The following is a 17,495-nucleotide window of genomic DNA, read 5'->3' on the forward strand; positions in this document are numbered from 1 at the left end:
CCTCTCCCACTCCCCGTTTGTGGGAGAGGGAGAAGCAGACTCCCCGCCGAGCAGGGAGCCCGATGCGGGACTCGATCCAGGGACTCCAGGATCATGACCTGAGCCGAAGGCAGTCGCTTAACCAACTGAGCCACCCAGGCGCCCTTTTTTTTTTTTTTTAAGAGAACACTATGAATGGTTCTCATCGTGCTATTTGCACAGAAATCTTGGTTACTCAGAACTTCTAAATGCTTTGCTCCGGTTAGTGAATCGTTGGTGGCTGAGTCATAGAAGGATTAGATTATACCTGGCATTGTTTCTTGTCAAGCGTATTCACTCTCTCCTAATTCCTTAAAAATCATTCTCTCTACATTTGATAGTTCTGTTAACCAAATCAGTTTGATTAAGCAGAGCACTTCTTTCCCCAGGTCTGTCAAATATCAAAAGCAGAAATATAACTTTTTTTTTCAAACACGGAGATTTTGTTTTTATCATTCATTGGCTGCATTATTCTTGTTTGGGGGAATTTGAGGTATATTTATGATTTTTTGCAGCAGTAAAAATTATTTTAAAAATCAGATTTCAGAAGGTTTCACAATATACTTTCACCTGAAAGACAAATCCAATTCGACATGAAGTTTCATTACAAAGAAACTGTTACATGTGATGACACTGGTTATTGAAAATTGAAATGAAGTGAGGGGAAGCTAACACCAACATGTATGAGATTCTGCTTTCTTTGAATGACACAAAGAACTCAATATATCTAATCATCTCTGTTATGCCCACTGGGGAACTGAGCTCCCGTATTATTGCACAAGGTTGCTTCTTGATTGCTGGAAACCCAAGTACTAAGCTATATGCCACTGACATATCCTGTTGGATCATGGGAATCGTTTTACTTTCCCTCTCTTGGTTAAAGTAAATAATAGTACTAATCTGGGCACAAAACTCATAAAAGAAGGGTGCCAACCAGTCAGCACAGACCAGCCGTTTGGCTTTTACTCTCAGTGCCTGAATGATTTCAAACTCAGCAGTAGGCATTAGGCACATCATCTCTGATCAAGTTTTCTTGTGCTCTGATGAGTGGCCTAAGCACTGAGACTTTTAACAGGAGCACAACAGGGGGAATTGTCTCTCTCCTGCCTACCGTAGGTTCTGCCAGAGGACTACTGCCTCTCAGGGGATGAGCATCCCCTCTGCTCTGTTTCCCTCTCTTGTGCATTCAACTATTCTTTCTGGCTTCCCCCACCCAACCCTTCTGCCTTCATGAATCAAATCCACTTTCAAGGACCTTTCCTCCAGCCCTTCAGAGTCAATGTCACTCCAGGGTTACCAGAGTCCCCTAAGGTGTGGCTTCTCTATCCGTTTCCTCCTTCCTTTCTTCCGTCCTAGAGGCTCAATATATTCCATCTATACTATTCTCAATTTCCACTTAGGGGAGGAGTTCGAGAGCTGGGCTACATTTCTGAATTTGGGTCTTCTGGTTAGTTGTGCTGCACTGTGCCATCAAGATAACTCTGGATTTTTTTTTTTTTTAACAGTTAACAAAGTCAACAAGTGGGAAATGATTGATAGATGCACCTACAAAGGTAGCATGACAGCTTCAATATGCAGTATCACCCTTCTCTCTCCTCTTATCGTACCCTCCATAATTCTGCCCTGTCGTCCACCCAGGATCTTTGAGGACTTAAATCATTAGACAAAACGGTTTTCTGGTAAGCATCTGAAGTAAAAACTACAGGGAGTCTGGCCACGACTAATAAAACATTTCATAAGCATGTTAAAAGCTACAACTTCATTACTGACGTGTTACCAGTAAGTCCCCAACACAATTCAATTTCCCTAATATGTCCAGTTATTCTACCCGGCCTGAAGGATTGCTACTGAACGTGCTGCCTGGAGGAACGGAAAGATTGGGAACCGGAACAGTGCGTGCCCCTGGCGCCAGAAATTCTGTCCCATAGAAAGTCTCCTCCAGAGGTGATTTTCCAATAAAATCACCCTCGATTATTGCAAGCACAAGAGCAATCCCCGAGGAGATCAGGCAATTCAATTCTAGGAAATGCCATATGAGGCAAAATTAACCTTGTAGCAGTGTTATTTCCTAAAACCCGGTCTTGTGTTTCCGGTTCCTTTCATACATATCGATATAAAGTGAGGGCAACTGTTTCAACGCCATCACTGAGATGTGACCAAAGAACGTAATGACAGTACTTACATATTCATGAAATTAACATGAAATGAAGGAAAGCTTGTTTACTTTTACCACTTCTCAGAGTTACTGCCTACACCCTCGTGGCTGGAAATGTCTGTTAATCTGTGTTTCAAGCCTGGCTGAAGGACCAGCAGAGCCAACCAACTCCTGGGATGATCGGTCCATGGGGAAAGTTACCAAAAGCTTCTTCACGCTGTGCCAGTGAAGCATGGTGGAAGGAGGAAGGGGAGATGGGTGGAGCATGGTGGGAAGGGGAGATCAGGGGCTTCTCAGGCTCCCAGCTCTGAGGAAGAGGGCAAGTGCAGGTGTTTTGGCACTGGCTGCTGTATGTCCCATCCTGCTAATTTCTGAGCATCAGGATGGCCTTTCAAAAATAGGAAATAGCACGTGTTGTCAGCTGTTAGTTTAATAACCTTTCTGTTTCCTTGTCCCATAGTGACAAAAATGTGTCTTCTGTCATTCTTGAAAATGCTTAATGACATCTAATGCAACTGCCCGTGCGTAACCCCAACCCATAGGAAGGCCAACATCTTTACCCCTGTGCCCTACCTTCAAAAGCAAGAGTGGGAAGATACCCTGAGTAGGAAGGTGGGTATAGACCAGAGGAAGGAATCAACCATCATCTGTGCGGTAAAATTTTAGGGCTATAAAGACAGTAAACTGAACTTTAAAATGCCTCAGAGTTAAACCAATATGGAATACAGAATATTTTAAAAGAAAGCTTGGTTCCTTTCCAGGAAAAGTTAGTAACTCGTGCGAGGGCTAATAAGGAGTTCAGTAATTGTCCAAAGGGCAGTGCAAAATCAGGCTTACTCTAAGACTAAACTCATACAGAACTCAGATGGCTGAACTTCAAAGCTCCCTGCCCCGGCCCCCGATGCCTGCCATTCAACAAATATTGAGCTCCTACTCTATGCCAGGTACTGTCTGAGGTGCTAGGGTTACAGTAGTGAATACAAAGTTCTCGCTCATATGGACTTTACATTCTTATGGGAAGTGACCCTCGAAAACACAGAAGAGAGAGATGACAGCTAGAGAGATGGATCTGATAGACAGATACAGTACGATAATTGCTAAAGTGGAAAAAAAAAAAGGAGGCCAGAGGGGATGGTGAGGGTACATGTGGGAGGAGTTGCTATTTTGCATAGGGTGGTTGTCCAATGCTGTCGTTCTTTGCAACAAAGCCTTTAAAATTCCTCTTGGGGGCATTCATTATCCACAAAAGAAAATCACGATTATTTTGAACCAATAGCCACGTTCATTTCCTTGACTGACCACTTTTTCAACACCCATGGCTCTGAGTCACCATCTTGGATGAGTTTTGCAAAGTTAAAGCCACATTCAGAGATTTAGCACCCATCACTAAGCACCAGCGGAAGAAGCTCACACGCATGTGACGGCATTCTGCACGTTGATCTCTCAACAGGCTTTGCACAACAGCGTCCTTCCGCCACCGTAGGGGGGCCCTCGTTGGGGTGGATTTAAAAACACATAGCATTTTTCTAGTTGCTTCATATATGTAAAGAGATGTTTCTATAGTGCTAGGAAATAGCAGGGTCTCCTGTTTCCTTTAAACATCCTCCCCTACAATCTTGTTTCAATCATGTCAAATCCATTTCTGGAAAGAGGTGGGGTTTAATCTATATCTGAGCAGCATACATCCATACGTGTAGAGAGTGCATACACACATATGCACCTACCGTTAAAGCAGGTTTGCGAACGGGTCTAATTTGCTTAGTAAACTCTTGCATCAGGGTGGGAGGTGAGTGAAACTTCCACTTCGCCAGTGTTGATAATAATCTACATCTCTAGTGAGTGGGAGAGAGATGAATAAGGTGTGTCTAGTGGAGGTGCTATTAGCAGATTCCTGGCAACTCACACTGAAGGGTCTGATGATGCACAGGCAGGGAGTAGGAAGGAGCCCCCTGCCTGCCCTGGGCTTCCATGGAGGTATATAATCATACGCTCCCTGAAGCTGCTAAAAAATAAGCAAAAAGCGGGGCGCCTGGGTGGCTCAGATGGTTAAGCGTCTGCCTTCGGCTCAGGTCATGATCCCAGGGTCCTGGGATCGAGCCCCGCATCGAGCTCCCTGCTTGGCGGGGAGCCTGCTTCTCCCTCTCCCTCTACTGTTCCCCCTGCTTGTGCTCTCTCACTCTCTCTATCAAATAAATAAATAAAATCTTTTAAAAAAAAATAAGCAAAAAGCCACAAGGCTTTTCTGAAATATTTTCCCCAACTACGTGGAACGCACATGTGGGAATATGGTCTTGGGAGAAGGATAACAGTCAAATATTAGCGGGTGATGAGGACAGGGAGACAGAAGAAAAGATTTCAGAACTTCTAGAGTTACGGCTGCTCTGCCTGCCCATCACCACCGATTCCATCTTGGATTTAAATTACTATGAATCATGAGGGCATATTGAGGCGCAGAGTATATAAATGTGTGTGTGTGTGTGTATAAAAAAAACTGGGTTATAATGATATGTAATCTACCCCCATATGCTGTAAATTCTACAAATGGAAGCACTTCCCTGTGGGAGAATGGTTTACCTTTTTTTTTTTTTTCTTTTTTTAATGTTGGCTCTCTAGACAACTGCTGTTGGTTTCGGCAAAAGCTTTAAAAGGAGCAGAAACTCTTTACTTCCTGTTTCAGTTCCTGGCCAAAGGGAGTCATTTCCATAGTTCTCTGTTCTCCCTCCCACAACTAGTAGTCAACCAAATAATAACTTATGACCCCAGGCTCTTGACTATGAACGTATTTTTTGGGCGATGGAGGGCTGATTTACTGTTCGAAGCCCCATGCGTAGTTACCATGGGGGCATGCCTCATTTCCCTAGAAATCAAAATAGCCCTACTGTGCTTACGTCTATGGCTGATAAAAATACATTCAGAAAGAATTTTTATGTCTATGCAATGAACTCAGAAAATGAAGCTAGAATAACAGTGTTATGTGTCATGCCTAAAATACTAGATGTTTGAATAATGTGAAAGGAACCGTATGAAAGCAAAATGTTTAAAAATGTAAGAAACAATCAAGGGTGGATAAAGCCACAAGGGAACTGCCGGAGACTCAGAGGAACCCTATGTGAGCTGAGATTTACATAAAAGTCCACCGAGAAGGATTAGACAGATCTAATCAGGAAGGATTTGATATGTCTATTTCTCTGCAAACAGTTTTAAAAGGGTGGTTTATAATCCCTCCCTAACTCTAACCTTTACCTTTCTAGAACAAAAGAATCCTTTAGAGCATTTTATTAATTCCATCTACACTGCATTGCTCTCCTCTTAATGTCAGAAGTGGGACCCGAATCTTCCACTGAAAAAAAAAGTGGTCCCTCTCCTTGGCTGCCTCTACCTACCAGCCATTGCTCACAACACAGTCTCTGCTTTCTTCCTGTCAGGCCGTTGGCAAGTGTTTTTCTGCTCTCTTGAATGGCTTCACCTGTACCATTCACCCGTGGACTCCTGCGGAGCGAGGGCGAGCCCGCTCCAAGCAGGTGCTCTTTCCTCTGTCTGTGCCTCGCGGGATGCAGCACTCGCTTTCCTCTGCATTATTCGCAGAGCCCGTCTATTCTGTAGTGCAATGAGGGGGCCCGTTTCCTTAGGAGAGCATGAGGACCTTCAGGGCAGACCCTGTACCTTACTCATGTCCCCATCAACTGAGCCCAGAACAATTCATGTTTGTCAAAAGAACATATGTGCATGGCTTGCTTGAATTTCTAGCAGATCAGCTATGTGATGCTGAGTTTTCAACAGCCTTCTGCAAGACTGCTGAGTGGTAATGTTAACATAAAATTTGAGCTATAACTCCTATGTACCGAAAAATGGGTTGGACCGTGTGAATGGATGAAAGAGTTGTCTGTTCTTGTCTAAGCCGCACATGCTAAGAAGCACAGAGTTAGAAAGTAAGACAGTACCTTATGAAGTACCAGATAAAGAAGTATTTTATGAATGCTGTTGCTGAAAAAGTAGCTTCACTTCCTTTAAAGTGGTTTGATCCCACGTTTGCTGGCTGGTGTGAGGTCCCTCTGCTTCACCAGTAAATGGGTGCTTGCTACTTCCATTTCATCATAAGAAAAGGCGCTCATGCTTTTGAAAAGATCAGTGATGCTAATGAGACAAGCCAACGTGCTTGGAGTTTTGAAGAAACTCTTCCTTATCGATATAAAGTTACCATAAGTGCAGTTGGCCTAATTGTCCAAGTGCCTGCAAACGCTGGTTCATTACTTCTGAAAACGTTTGATGCCATACCATACTCTAAGAAAACAAACTACTACACAAAGTTAGCTAATATGACTTTAAAAAACAATCACAAGTTTGGAAGTGAACGTGTGTGTCCTAAGAGGTGACGCCGAGAAAGAGGCAGAGGGTCCAAGGTGGAGAGAATTATCTGGCACCTTGGGGTTCTGGGCAGTCTGTTCTCCAGGGCTCAGTTGCCTTGTCTGGGACTGCCTAGATGATGCCACTCCGATTACCAATGAAAAGGGGGATGTCCAGAAATTTGTGCTATGCAGATGACTGCTGGAACCTTCCGCATCCAATTATAGCTCCTGGACAACATGTTGCTGTCTTTCCTTCGACTACCCTTAAAATGCCCAGAGCTGATTAGAGACAGCTTAGACTTTTGCTGGCAGCGTGGGGAGCGCACGGGGCTGGGTGCCTCACTGTCAGGAAACGAGTGGTCATCATAAATCTCCGAGGGACCTAACCCTAAAATGTCCATTCCCCTCACTGAGGACTGTCCCTCAGTATAGTCCCAATCCATAAAAATCATTTAGAGTGTGAAACCGTAAAAGAGACACAGGAGATACTTTATCACTTTGGACTTGGGGGATTTCTCTCTTTTCCACGGTTGACTTTCTAATTCAGCTGCTCATTTCAAATATCCTTGTTAGGGATGGGACGTAAGGTATGAGGCCCTAGGTTTCTCAAACTGCCAGGCTCCCATGTGGTCATTGTATTTCCCATGGACCTGAGCATCCAGTTTTGTATTCCATGAAGTGCCGTGCCAGGCAAGGCTGTCCTCTCGGCAAACAGGGGCACTCCAGGAAAGGGATGTGATAGCACATGCCAAACTGTGGTGCTGGAGCCTTTTATTCCTAAAGGAGATGATCCTGCAGGACTAGTGTTTGGCAGAACACAGCACAGAATCCACTGTCTTCTCAGTCTGAGAAGATGTGGTGATTCCAGTGATATTCTGCACAGCTTCAAGAGCATCACAAGAGATACAGACTCTGACTGCAAAATTACTTTTGGTTGTAAGGGGTCATTTAAATGACTCACCCCAATGTTCTGGGAGCCACGCTGATCTTCTATCTAACATCTCTTTAAGACTCTAATGATGTGGCTTCTTGGCCCTCATTTCACAAGTACACGAGGCAGAAATGATGGGAAAAGACATTGTGTATGTGGGTGTGTGTGTGTGTGCATGTATGTGAATAAATGTGTATTATATATGCGATGTTTATAATGTATGTGCTTCTATGCATCTATATCAAATTTGAACATCAAATATTTCCTAAAATAATTACAAAACAGGCTTTCAAGCTTCGGCTTTTTTTCAAGAGCTGGAAGCACCATACAAATAATGTAGCTGAGGTCTGTAGCGAGGAAGGAACATTTCCCATTTCATACCAGAAGTTAGTCTTAGATTGAGGACTAGATCCCAGGTCTATGGACTCTTCGTTTATGTTTAATAATAGGGCACTCGATGACAATTCACAGTAGCCAGTTAGGGCTCTTCAATGCTATTTGACTCCACCGAGCTCATCGCTTTCATCTGGATAAGCCCTGAGGTCCCTAAGTCACCATTTCTGAGCCTTGGTTTCCAACCTGAGTTTTCTCTGCCTGCCACCTCAGCACTGGTGGCTCGAACCAACAGTCTTTAAAGTCCTGGTGCAAATGTCCCCCCCCCCCTTCTCCAAGAGCGCTAACTAGAAGCGCTTTCTGTCCTTAGAGCTTCCGACGTCCTTTGTCTGTTTCCTACTTAACAAACATCTCTATCTTGTATTTAGTTCTTTACAAACTGATTTTATCTCTCGTACTGGACTCTAAACTCCTCGAGGGTAAGACCTGTGTCAGATTTATTTTTAATTCTCTCAGCCTCTATCACAGTTCCCGGAATGCTGTAGCTTCTCAATAAATATTCATTGGATGAATAAATGAATAATGCACAAACACCATGGTCAGGACAATCTTCGTGGCTATTTGTCATTTTCAATCATGAAACCACCGTATCTGTAAGATGGATTGGTTCCTAAATAAAGCTGTAATTTCCTAAGCAGAGTGGATTCTGATCCTGATTTATGAAAGACAACAACTACGTTGTTTAACGTTGTTAAAGTGTAAAAGCAAGGAAGAATGTTATGCTTGACAACTGTGCTCTCGCTCACTCGCTCTCCCTCCCCCTCTCCCTCCCCCTCTCCCTCCCTCCCTTTCTCTCTCTCTCTCTCTTTTGGTAACAGATGTCAACCTCGGTTAGATTCAACTCAACTTATTAGTGCATGGCTTTTAGCCAAAAGCAATTCACATATGTCTTAATAACAGAACTGTGTTTTTAAAAAAATGTATGTGATAAGTCACATATGGTAGAAGAAATCTGTACATCTCTCAGGCCTTGTTGTCACAATGAAAGCTTGAAGATAATTGCTGCAGAACATTAACATACAAGTGAAAGTCTCTCTGACACATTAAAGAGCCACACTTTGAACATACTAATCAAGCTTTGATACCGGCACGGCTCCAACAGACTGAGAAATACACCAGCATCTCTTGTCCTGATCACTGATCTTAAGAACATTCAATTTTGATTCTTACCCTCAGAGGTAATATTTAATGTTTCAAGGTAAAATCATTAGTGTATCCAGATACATTATGTGCTTACATTCACTAAGCATATACTTAATTTCTCCTTTATATGGAGTGTAATTAATGTGTACCACAGTCTCCCTATGGTGAAGAAAGTGGCTTACGACCATGAAGGTATTAAAAGTAAATTGAACAAGTGGTTGAGAAATAGGGAAGAGGAGGCAAACCTTTAGAGAGGAAAACAGGCAAACTAAACGGATATTGTAACTCATTTACCATGGCTCTAATGGAAAGTTTGCTCAGCCTGAGTTAGATTTTGGGAAGTAACAGAATTTTAGAACGTGCATATGCCTTTTGCAAGCTATCCATCCACACGTAACTTGGAAGACAAGCAGTAAGGCTCTGGCTCTGTGCTCACTGGTTTCCAAGGCATTGTTGCCCTGTCAATGGATCTCATATCCATAATGACTTCAAAGATAGTAAGTTTAGAGTGGTCTCTTTGCTCTGAATGAGAACTGTGTGGTACATCAGCCCCAGAAAGTCCAGAACACAGGGAAAGGGCTCAGTCAATGCTTCCTCAATGTTTTAAAGGACAAGGGTGTGTGTGTGGGTGATAGTTTAACCCTTACAGTCAGGGAAAAGTGCACCTTTGTGCCTTTTTCTACCTGACCAGCTAGAGCATGGGTCTGCAAAGGTTTTCTGTAATGGGCCAGATAGTAAATAGTTTCCGTTTTGTGGTTTGTACAATCTCTGTCGCAACTAATCTCTGCCACCATGGCGCAAAAGGAGCCATAGATAATATGGAAACAAATGAGTATCGCTGTGTGCCAATAGAGCTTTTTTTATAGACACTGAAATTTGAATTTCATGTAATTTTCACATGTCACAAACGATTCTTTTCATTTCTTTTCCCCAACCATTTGCCAAACTCTGCACCAGAGGATGACATCCAATCACACATATGATCATCTGCACCAATCTGTGTTCAGGCTTTAGTTGTAAATGCCTCCAGACCTCGACTTTTCCAGCAAGACTATACACACTTTCCATTGTATGCTCAATCAAATGTTAATTCTGACATACAAGAGCAAGCCAGTACCTGGTCCGAGGCAGAGCAGCGAGAATGAGCCAGAGCAACGTGGGAGCACTTTACACCTGGCATGACTCAAGAATAGGATAATGGATGACTTGATCAGTTACAACACATGGCCCCCTCCGATCTGACACTCTAGTGTGGGGCCACCCGTCTCATTAAGCCTCCAGGCCAGGTTTCTGGAAGGACTGCTCTCTGGGATGTGTCCAATTTGTTTACCTGTTCATTCATTCAGGAGAACATGTATTTGGGGTCTCAGTGCACCCCATGTAACTGAAATTCTCGGTCAGACATCAGAAACAGAAAGAGGACCACTATACATAACACTTCAAAAAACTCTGCTTCTGCTTCTGCTCTGCTATCGGGCAGTGTTCACGAACCATGCTCTGGGATTTCTGTCCCTGAGCTGAGGTCTTGAAGAGGTCTTCTTCTTCAAGTGCCCAGTGGTTGTGGCTGGGCAGGTGGGGTACCTATTGTGAGTGCACATGCAGCGGGACACCCAAATGCACACCGAGAACAGTTCCTTATTCAGTTAGAAGACAATTCTAAACATCTACCGGTTGATCGCGACTGAGGCTTACTACTGAGCAGATTTTCAAATCTATTTAAAGGTAAAACGCTCCATATTCTATTACTAATCATTTGGTTCTTCTAGTTTTCCTGTTTTCTCTTTACGATATTCCTTAAAGTGCTAGACATTAGATGGAGTCTGCACTGTGAATTAACCAGAGCTCATAAAAAATATAATTATCTGTAGGGTCGAATCCTCACAAGGAGCAGAGAGAAAACTGGTCCCACTCCAGGCCACTAGAGTCTGATTGCATGTAGCCCCGTATACTACCAATGGGCTGTCCTGTGCATGCCAAGATGGAGCCTGAGCCTTACTTCCTATCAGGACGGCTTGAACTTGGAGATGTTTGTCCCACTGAGGGCCTGGGTTTACACTCCTCCAGCCCTTGCCCCCTCCCTTGTGACCTGGGGCACACATCTGCACACCAGAGGACTGGAGGGAAGGGTGCAATCAGACTAGGGGAAAGAAGATCACTAATGGCCCACCCAGGGACCGGCAGTCCTGGCCTTGGCCTCATTAGCACCACCCTCTAATCCCGCCTTCAGGGCACAGACAGAAAAGAAATCAGGCTGCAGAGAAGATTTCAACCCCAATCAACCAGGCAAAAACTCAGCTACCGGAAATACTCCCATAGGATGACTATAGCATAGTATATCTCCAGACTACAGATGCTCCTCCAGAGGCTACAAAAGCCGATAAGGAATATTCTGTGGCCTACGAAAAATTAAATTTAAAAACAAAGTACACAGAAACTTTTGGAAAAAATGAATTGGAGCCTGGTACCCACTACAATGAAAGTCAGCTATCATAAATTAACATGGAGCTCCTAGAAATGTGAGATTGTGATAACCCAGCAGAGAGCAGGACTTCCCGAGGCCACATGGCTGGTGGGCCTGGTTCGCATAACACTGCACTCAGATGTCACAAACCCAAATGACAAAACAAACATCCTTCTTAATTTGAAAGTCTCCCTTCTGGAAGAGACAGGATGTCTAAGATGTACTATGTTTAAAAGAGTGCTGTGCTGCTTGTTTATAATTTAAGAGTGCCCCATAAAACGCCTTGGAAATAGCTCTCTGTTAGCTAGAAAAACCTTTGGTTAAACATATTTTTATGAGCTTTTCATTAACAGAGTAGCAAGGCCTCGATGCCAAGGTGCCAAACCTCCCCACGTGGCTGGAAATCACTTGGCACATTTTCAGCCATTTCAGTCTCTGTCATAGGTCCAAGGTTTGCAATTAAAAATATAATCTTTTTAGCATGTGCAAGACCCAAAGGCTTGAAGTACCATGCATTGAATAGGATTATAATAGTATTTGGCAGCTCTTCACGGATGGCACATATTAATTTATGTAAACTGGGCACAACTTGGGGCACTTCCTCATCAGGATCACAGGAAAAAATCAAATCAAAATAAAAGCTAGTCCCCGTTCAATTGGAGATTTGGGTTTTGTGTTTTGGTGGTTTCCCCCCTTGTTTGTTTTTGTTTTTCGATCATCATAGAGATGAACTCAAAATTCAAGGTCTCTTTTGCCACACACACACGGAGTCCATTCAAATTAAAATTTCCAAAAAATAAAAAAATAACTTACTTCACAGGATTATTCTTAGGTTTCGCCTTTTCAACAGCCTGTAAACAGAAGAAAAAAATGCAATTAGACAACATTAGCAGGCATAATCTTCACAACTAGTTACCAAAACAATAAGCAGTATAAGACGCTCTTCCAAAACATAAGGACCTAACTGAAGCAGGCTGCTTGCGATAAGCAGACTGGAGACACAGAGAGCAATTTTCCTCTCCCGGCACACATGGTAACCTGTCCAAGTGCAGCTTTCAGACACAGACACTCATTCCTCTCTCTCTGCCTTGCACTCAGATCTTAGCCCCTGGGTGGGCCTGCTTGGGTTGTTATGACAGGGTGGGGAGGCGGGTGTGTGGGCGGGGGGAGGAGGGATGATCATGGGCACATCTAGGACTTCTAGATTTGTGGTGAGGACCCGCTTACCCTGTGTGACTCCTGACACCTGGCTGCACCTGCATGGTGAGAGCAAGGCCAAAGTAGCCATTTCTAAAATCATTTTTATTAGCGGACACCACAGAAGGCCAAGGGATGACCGACTGCTCGGATCAATCTCCTCCTGTGGAACCTTTAAGAAAACACACACCAAATCATCGAAATGAGGAAATCTCTGGGCCTCTTGGCCTGTGTCGCCTTAGACATGGAGCCTGGTTCCAGTTTATTGCTGAACCCATTGATCTGTGTACAGTCCATTTATCATTCATGAAAAGAGCTAGTGATCTTCACAGTATATTAGAAGAAACAACTCAGATCATCTGTCAACAGCCCTCTTATTTCTGTTTCCCTCTCCACAGGGATTGCATCTCCTTCGATTCTTCTGGAATTAAAATGTTGCTAAGCAACACAGCTGGGGGCGCTGATGGCAGAATGGCTACAGTCTATCAAACTGTTTAAGCACCTGGAGGGTTTTAGTGATGATTTTTTTCATACTTCTGTAGAATAATTATGTAATCAGAACCAAACTTGTACTCCCCTAGACTTTTGCAGAGTATAGAAATAATATTTAATATGGAGAGCGTCGAAGCAGTGGTTTGGCAATCTCCGGGATCTTCAGACCCTTTTAAAAAGTGTCCATTCGGAGACCTTTATATTTGTGACTCCTGGAGGTGGGCAACGGCAGCTACTTATAACACCGGACTTGGCATTCTGGGTGACTGGTGTGGAAGTAAGTACCCCGGACCCTTCCATGTACAACAACAGCTCAACGCACTCCGGAGCCATTTTTAAAAAATAAATGAAACACTTCTCAATTTTAGAGATTAGCGTTGGAAATTCAAGTCCTTCTCTTCTATTAAATCTCAGGTTCTGTTGCTAGGTAAATACCCATTAACATTTGGGCACTTTCTTTGGCTCTTGGTGGCAAAAATCATCTTCTCACCATCTGTGCCTGAGGTTGAATTTTGGCAAGCAGTGGAACAGCAAGCAAGCGAGAGCGGGAGGTAACAGGTGAAAATGATAAAACAAGCAATATGTGTATAGCCGGCCCAAGTCACGTCTCACAGGTAGTTAGGATACGAAAGTCTGTCCCTGAGCAGGTCTGGCCCTGGAAAGGATGTGGGAAGGAACAGGCAGACCCAGTCTGCCCACCCGTGCACACCTACACCTTCCTTCTCTACCACCCTTTCTCCCCTAGTCCTGGCTGCTTTGGAATGGCATATGGTAGGGGCGGAAGACATGTCACTGTGGAAATCACAGGAACCCACTTTCCCCTGTCCCTTACAATCCAAACGAGTCTGTTCCTGAAGACTTAGCTTATCGTAAAGTCACAAGCATGGTGGTTCAAGGGGTTTCCTTTGAAAGCACACTGGATGTGATAGCATGAGCATGCCACTGGCAGCAGACAGGGAGGGAGAAATCACAGCGACATTGCTTAACCTAGCTTTCACTCAGTGACACGGTTTTTGAAAATGTCTTCTCTTCTCTGTGCCTCAGGACTGTCAATTAGACCCAGTTAGTTTTCTCTGATCAGGAGAAACATAATCATGTTCAAGGTCAGTTTCTTTGAAACCTATGTCTTTTCATACAGCCATCATAGGAAAATAACTTCATTCAAATGAATGTTTTCTGGGCTGCTTAGCTATTGATTGAAAATGTCTCTGCTGAGAGGTTCTCTTTTCTTTGGAAATTAACTCGGGATCATTCCAGAGTGCCAACAACTTTAGTCAGACGTGCTCACGTCATCCTCCTGTGTGCTCACCACCTTTCATCTCTAAGCTAAACGGTCACAGGGAGTCTCTGCCAGACCCAAGACAGAGCTCGCAATTTGTGTTCTTTGCTTCCGCTATAATGTGACACTGTGTTCAGCCTGCCATAGAGAATTATTCAACTCAGAGACTTCGAACGAAAGTTAAGTGAATTATTTGTGGGAGAACTATGTATGTCTTTAAGGTCTAAGAAGTAGTCTACCAAAAAAAAAAAAAAATGCAAGGAGAACATTCCTCTTTTGAGATAATGGGACATGAAAACACCGATCCCATGTTCCGAAATGTGCAAAAGGAGGGGAATCAAAATGAAATGATCTCGTGTAATTCATCCACATTAAGAGGGTTGCATATTGGGATTACAGCTCATTTTGAGTTTAAAAACATACATTAAAGTAATTTAAACTGATTGGAAGATGGAGGCTAGATAGTTAACACTCATGCTGCTTTAATTTGCAACATCTATATGCTTTTTAAAACCTATATTCTACTTATTTTGTGCCACGTTCCCCTAACATGATACTTATCTTGCCATTAAGGAAGCTCTAGTATAAGAAAGGATGATACGATAAATTAAAATGATAGAAAATAGATTCCACTGTGGTGTGGCGAGAGGCTGCAGGCTACAGTGGAAAGAGTGATGAGTGGGAAATCCAGAAACCCGGGATCGGCACCCAGCTTCGCTGCCTACTTTCATCAGGACTTTAGCAAGGCAGCTGACACTTCTGAATCTGTTTCCTCATTTTAAAACTGAAGATAATCATTCCTGTCCCATCTATATCAAGGATGGGTGGGAGGAGCCAACATCCACGGCGGCGCTCTAGAAACCGTCGTGCGCTATGTAAATGCATTGCCTGCGGACCCTGCTTTCGGGCTTCAGGGCACACGTCTGCACGGCCAGAGAGTTTATGGGCTTGCGGACTTGGGGACCGGCTGCCGTATCGAACCCATGCAGTTATTCCAACGAGGATTACAGGAGCCACTCTGTTCCTCTCTCCACATCAGGAGCAGTTCTGGGCTAAATAGAATGTTTCTGTCTGAGAAGTCTTACTCGAGGGAGATCTGGATGTGTTCAGATCCTGACCTGCCTAGGCCAGCAGGAGAGACCCCTGCGCCTTCACACAGGCCTGTCCTGAACCTTCTCGGGGGCTGGTGCAGGTGCATATACTCAAATCTCTCTGTCTCCCTCTCTCCCTCTCCCCTACCCCTCCTCCACAAGGCAGCCTAGGAAGCCTCCCTCCTTTCCAGGTGACTCCTCCGGCAGTGGTCCCCCCTTTCATACCTCACCCCAGGAGGAGGGCACTTTGCTTTTTCACTAACATTTGACCCTGAGGTGAGCCTCCTCTGTCATATGGCATCTTGAAAAATTATATGCCCAGGGAGAAGGCACTTCTCTCATTCCAAGGAGTGTTTATGAACTGATTCTTCTCTCATTACTAGCATTGTACTATTCATGGTATCCTGCTACGCGGCAAATTTATTTCCTCAGGAGGGATGATGTGGCTAAGGACATGCTCACAGTTGCTCACTCATTAAATCTATCTTCCTAAAAATAAGAAGGACCTTGTCTTTCTGTTATGCAGAGAATCTTCTGGCTCCACTGAAGCCCAAGCGACTCAGGGACTATACTGAATTATGTGAACCATAAAAACTATAGAGCTATCATGAGAAAATAGAAGGAAGGAAGGAAAGAAAGAAGGAAGGAAAGAAAGAAGGAAGGAGAGAAAATGGCTATCTCTCGAGTCCTGTCCTCCCCGGCAAACATAATATGTTTTTTTAGGGAGAAAATGCTACATATAATCTATAGATGGATCTAACTTTAAAAAAAATTCTGTGGTAATTCTGTCCCAGTTTTATTCTAATCCAACAAACACATATACTACATTTATTTTAAAAAATGGGAGAATCTTGGGGCGCCTGGGTGGCTCAGTCAGTTAAGTGTATGACTCTTGATTTCGGCTCAGGTCATGATCTCAGGGTCCTGGGATCAAGCTCCGTGTCCAGCTCCACACTCAGCGGGGAGTCCACTTAAGATTCTCTCTCTTCCTCTCCCTCTGCCCCTCTCCCTGATCACAGGCTCTCTCTCTCTCAAATAAATAAATAAGCCTTAAAAAAAAATTTAAAAATGAGAGGATCTTTTCGGGTTTTAAGAAGCATCCCCTGAACCGTGGTATCCAGACTTACCATAATACCTTTCCCCTGCCCCCATATTGGCAGAAAACAGACCCAATACAGTATGTTTCCTCTTTGTTGAGACTGTCAAGGTGAGCGCTTGGAGGGCCTAGACATACTGTAGCGGTGGACTCATTTTACAGGGCTATGTGTTCAGGTGCTGCTTTTTTCCTTAATCAATAATAATGCTGCCAGTCAAGCATAAAATGTGATTCTACTAGCTTTTACCTTTCCTGCTTATACGTTTTTTTCCTGGTGTTCTGCTAGCAGATGCACCCAAGTTGGGTCTATATAATACATTTCTTTTTTTTTTTTTTTAAGATTTTATTTATTTATTTGACAGGGAGTGACACAGCGAAAGAGAGAACACAAGCAGGGGGAGTGGGAGAGAGAGAAGCAGGCCCCCCCGAGGAGCAGGGAGCCCAATGCGGGACTCGATCCCAGGACCCTGGGATCATGACCTGAGCCCAAGGCAGACGCTTAATGACTGAGCCACCCAGGTGCCCACAATACATTTCTTGATTTAAAAAAGTGAGAAGTCAGTCATCCAGATAATTTTAAATAACTGGACATTGGGCATTATGGACATGAGACAGAAGAACAATCGATTGCATTGCTTTTGAGTTTCTATGTTTTGCCTTTTTTTTTTTTTTTTTTTAAAGATTTTATTTATTTATTTGAGAGAGAGAGACACAGCGAGAGAGGGAACACAAGCAGGGGGAGTGGGAGAGAGAGAAGCAGGCTTCCTGCCGAGCAGGGAGCCTGATGCGGGGCTCGATCCCAGGACCCTGGGATCATGACCTGAGCCGAAGGCAGACGCTTAACGACTGAGCCACCCAGGCGCCCCTATGTTTTGCCTTTTTTAACTTTTCAC

The 17,495-nt window shown here is 43.8% G+C and overlaps 1 protein-coding gene across 1 annotated transcript in view; it reads right to left on the minus strand.

Moving 5' to 3' along the window:
* Positions 1–17,495, minus strand: part of AFF2 (AF4/FMR2 family member 2) — a 302,774-nt gene that overhangs the window by 71,528 nt on the left and 213,751 nt on the right. The window contains exon 9 of the mRNA XM_021682515.1: positions 12,261–12,298. Within this exon, the coding sequence (XP_021538190.1) occupies positions 12,261–12,298 (38 nt within the window). The remainder of the gene's footprint in view (positions 1–12,260; positions 12,299–17,495) is intronic.

The sequence above is a fragment of the Neomonachus schauinslandi genome, chromosome X, assembly GCF_002201575.2.
Source record: "Neomonachus schauinslandi chromosome X, ASM220157v2, whole genome shotgun sequence".
Lineage (NCBI taxonomy): Eukaryota > Metazoa > Chordata > Mammalia > Carnivora > Phocidae > Neomonachus > Neomonachus schauinslandi.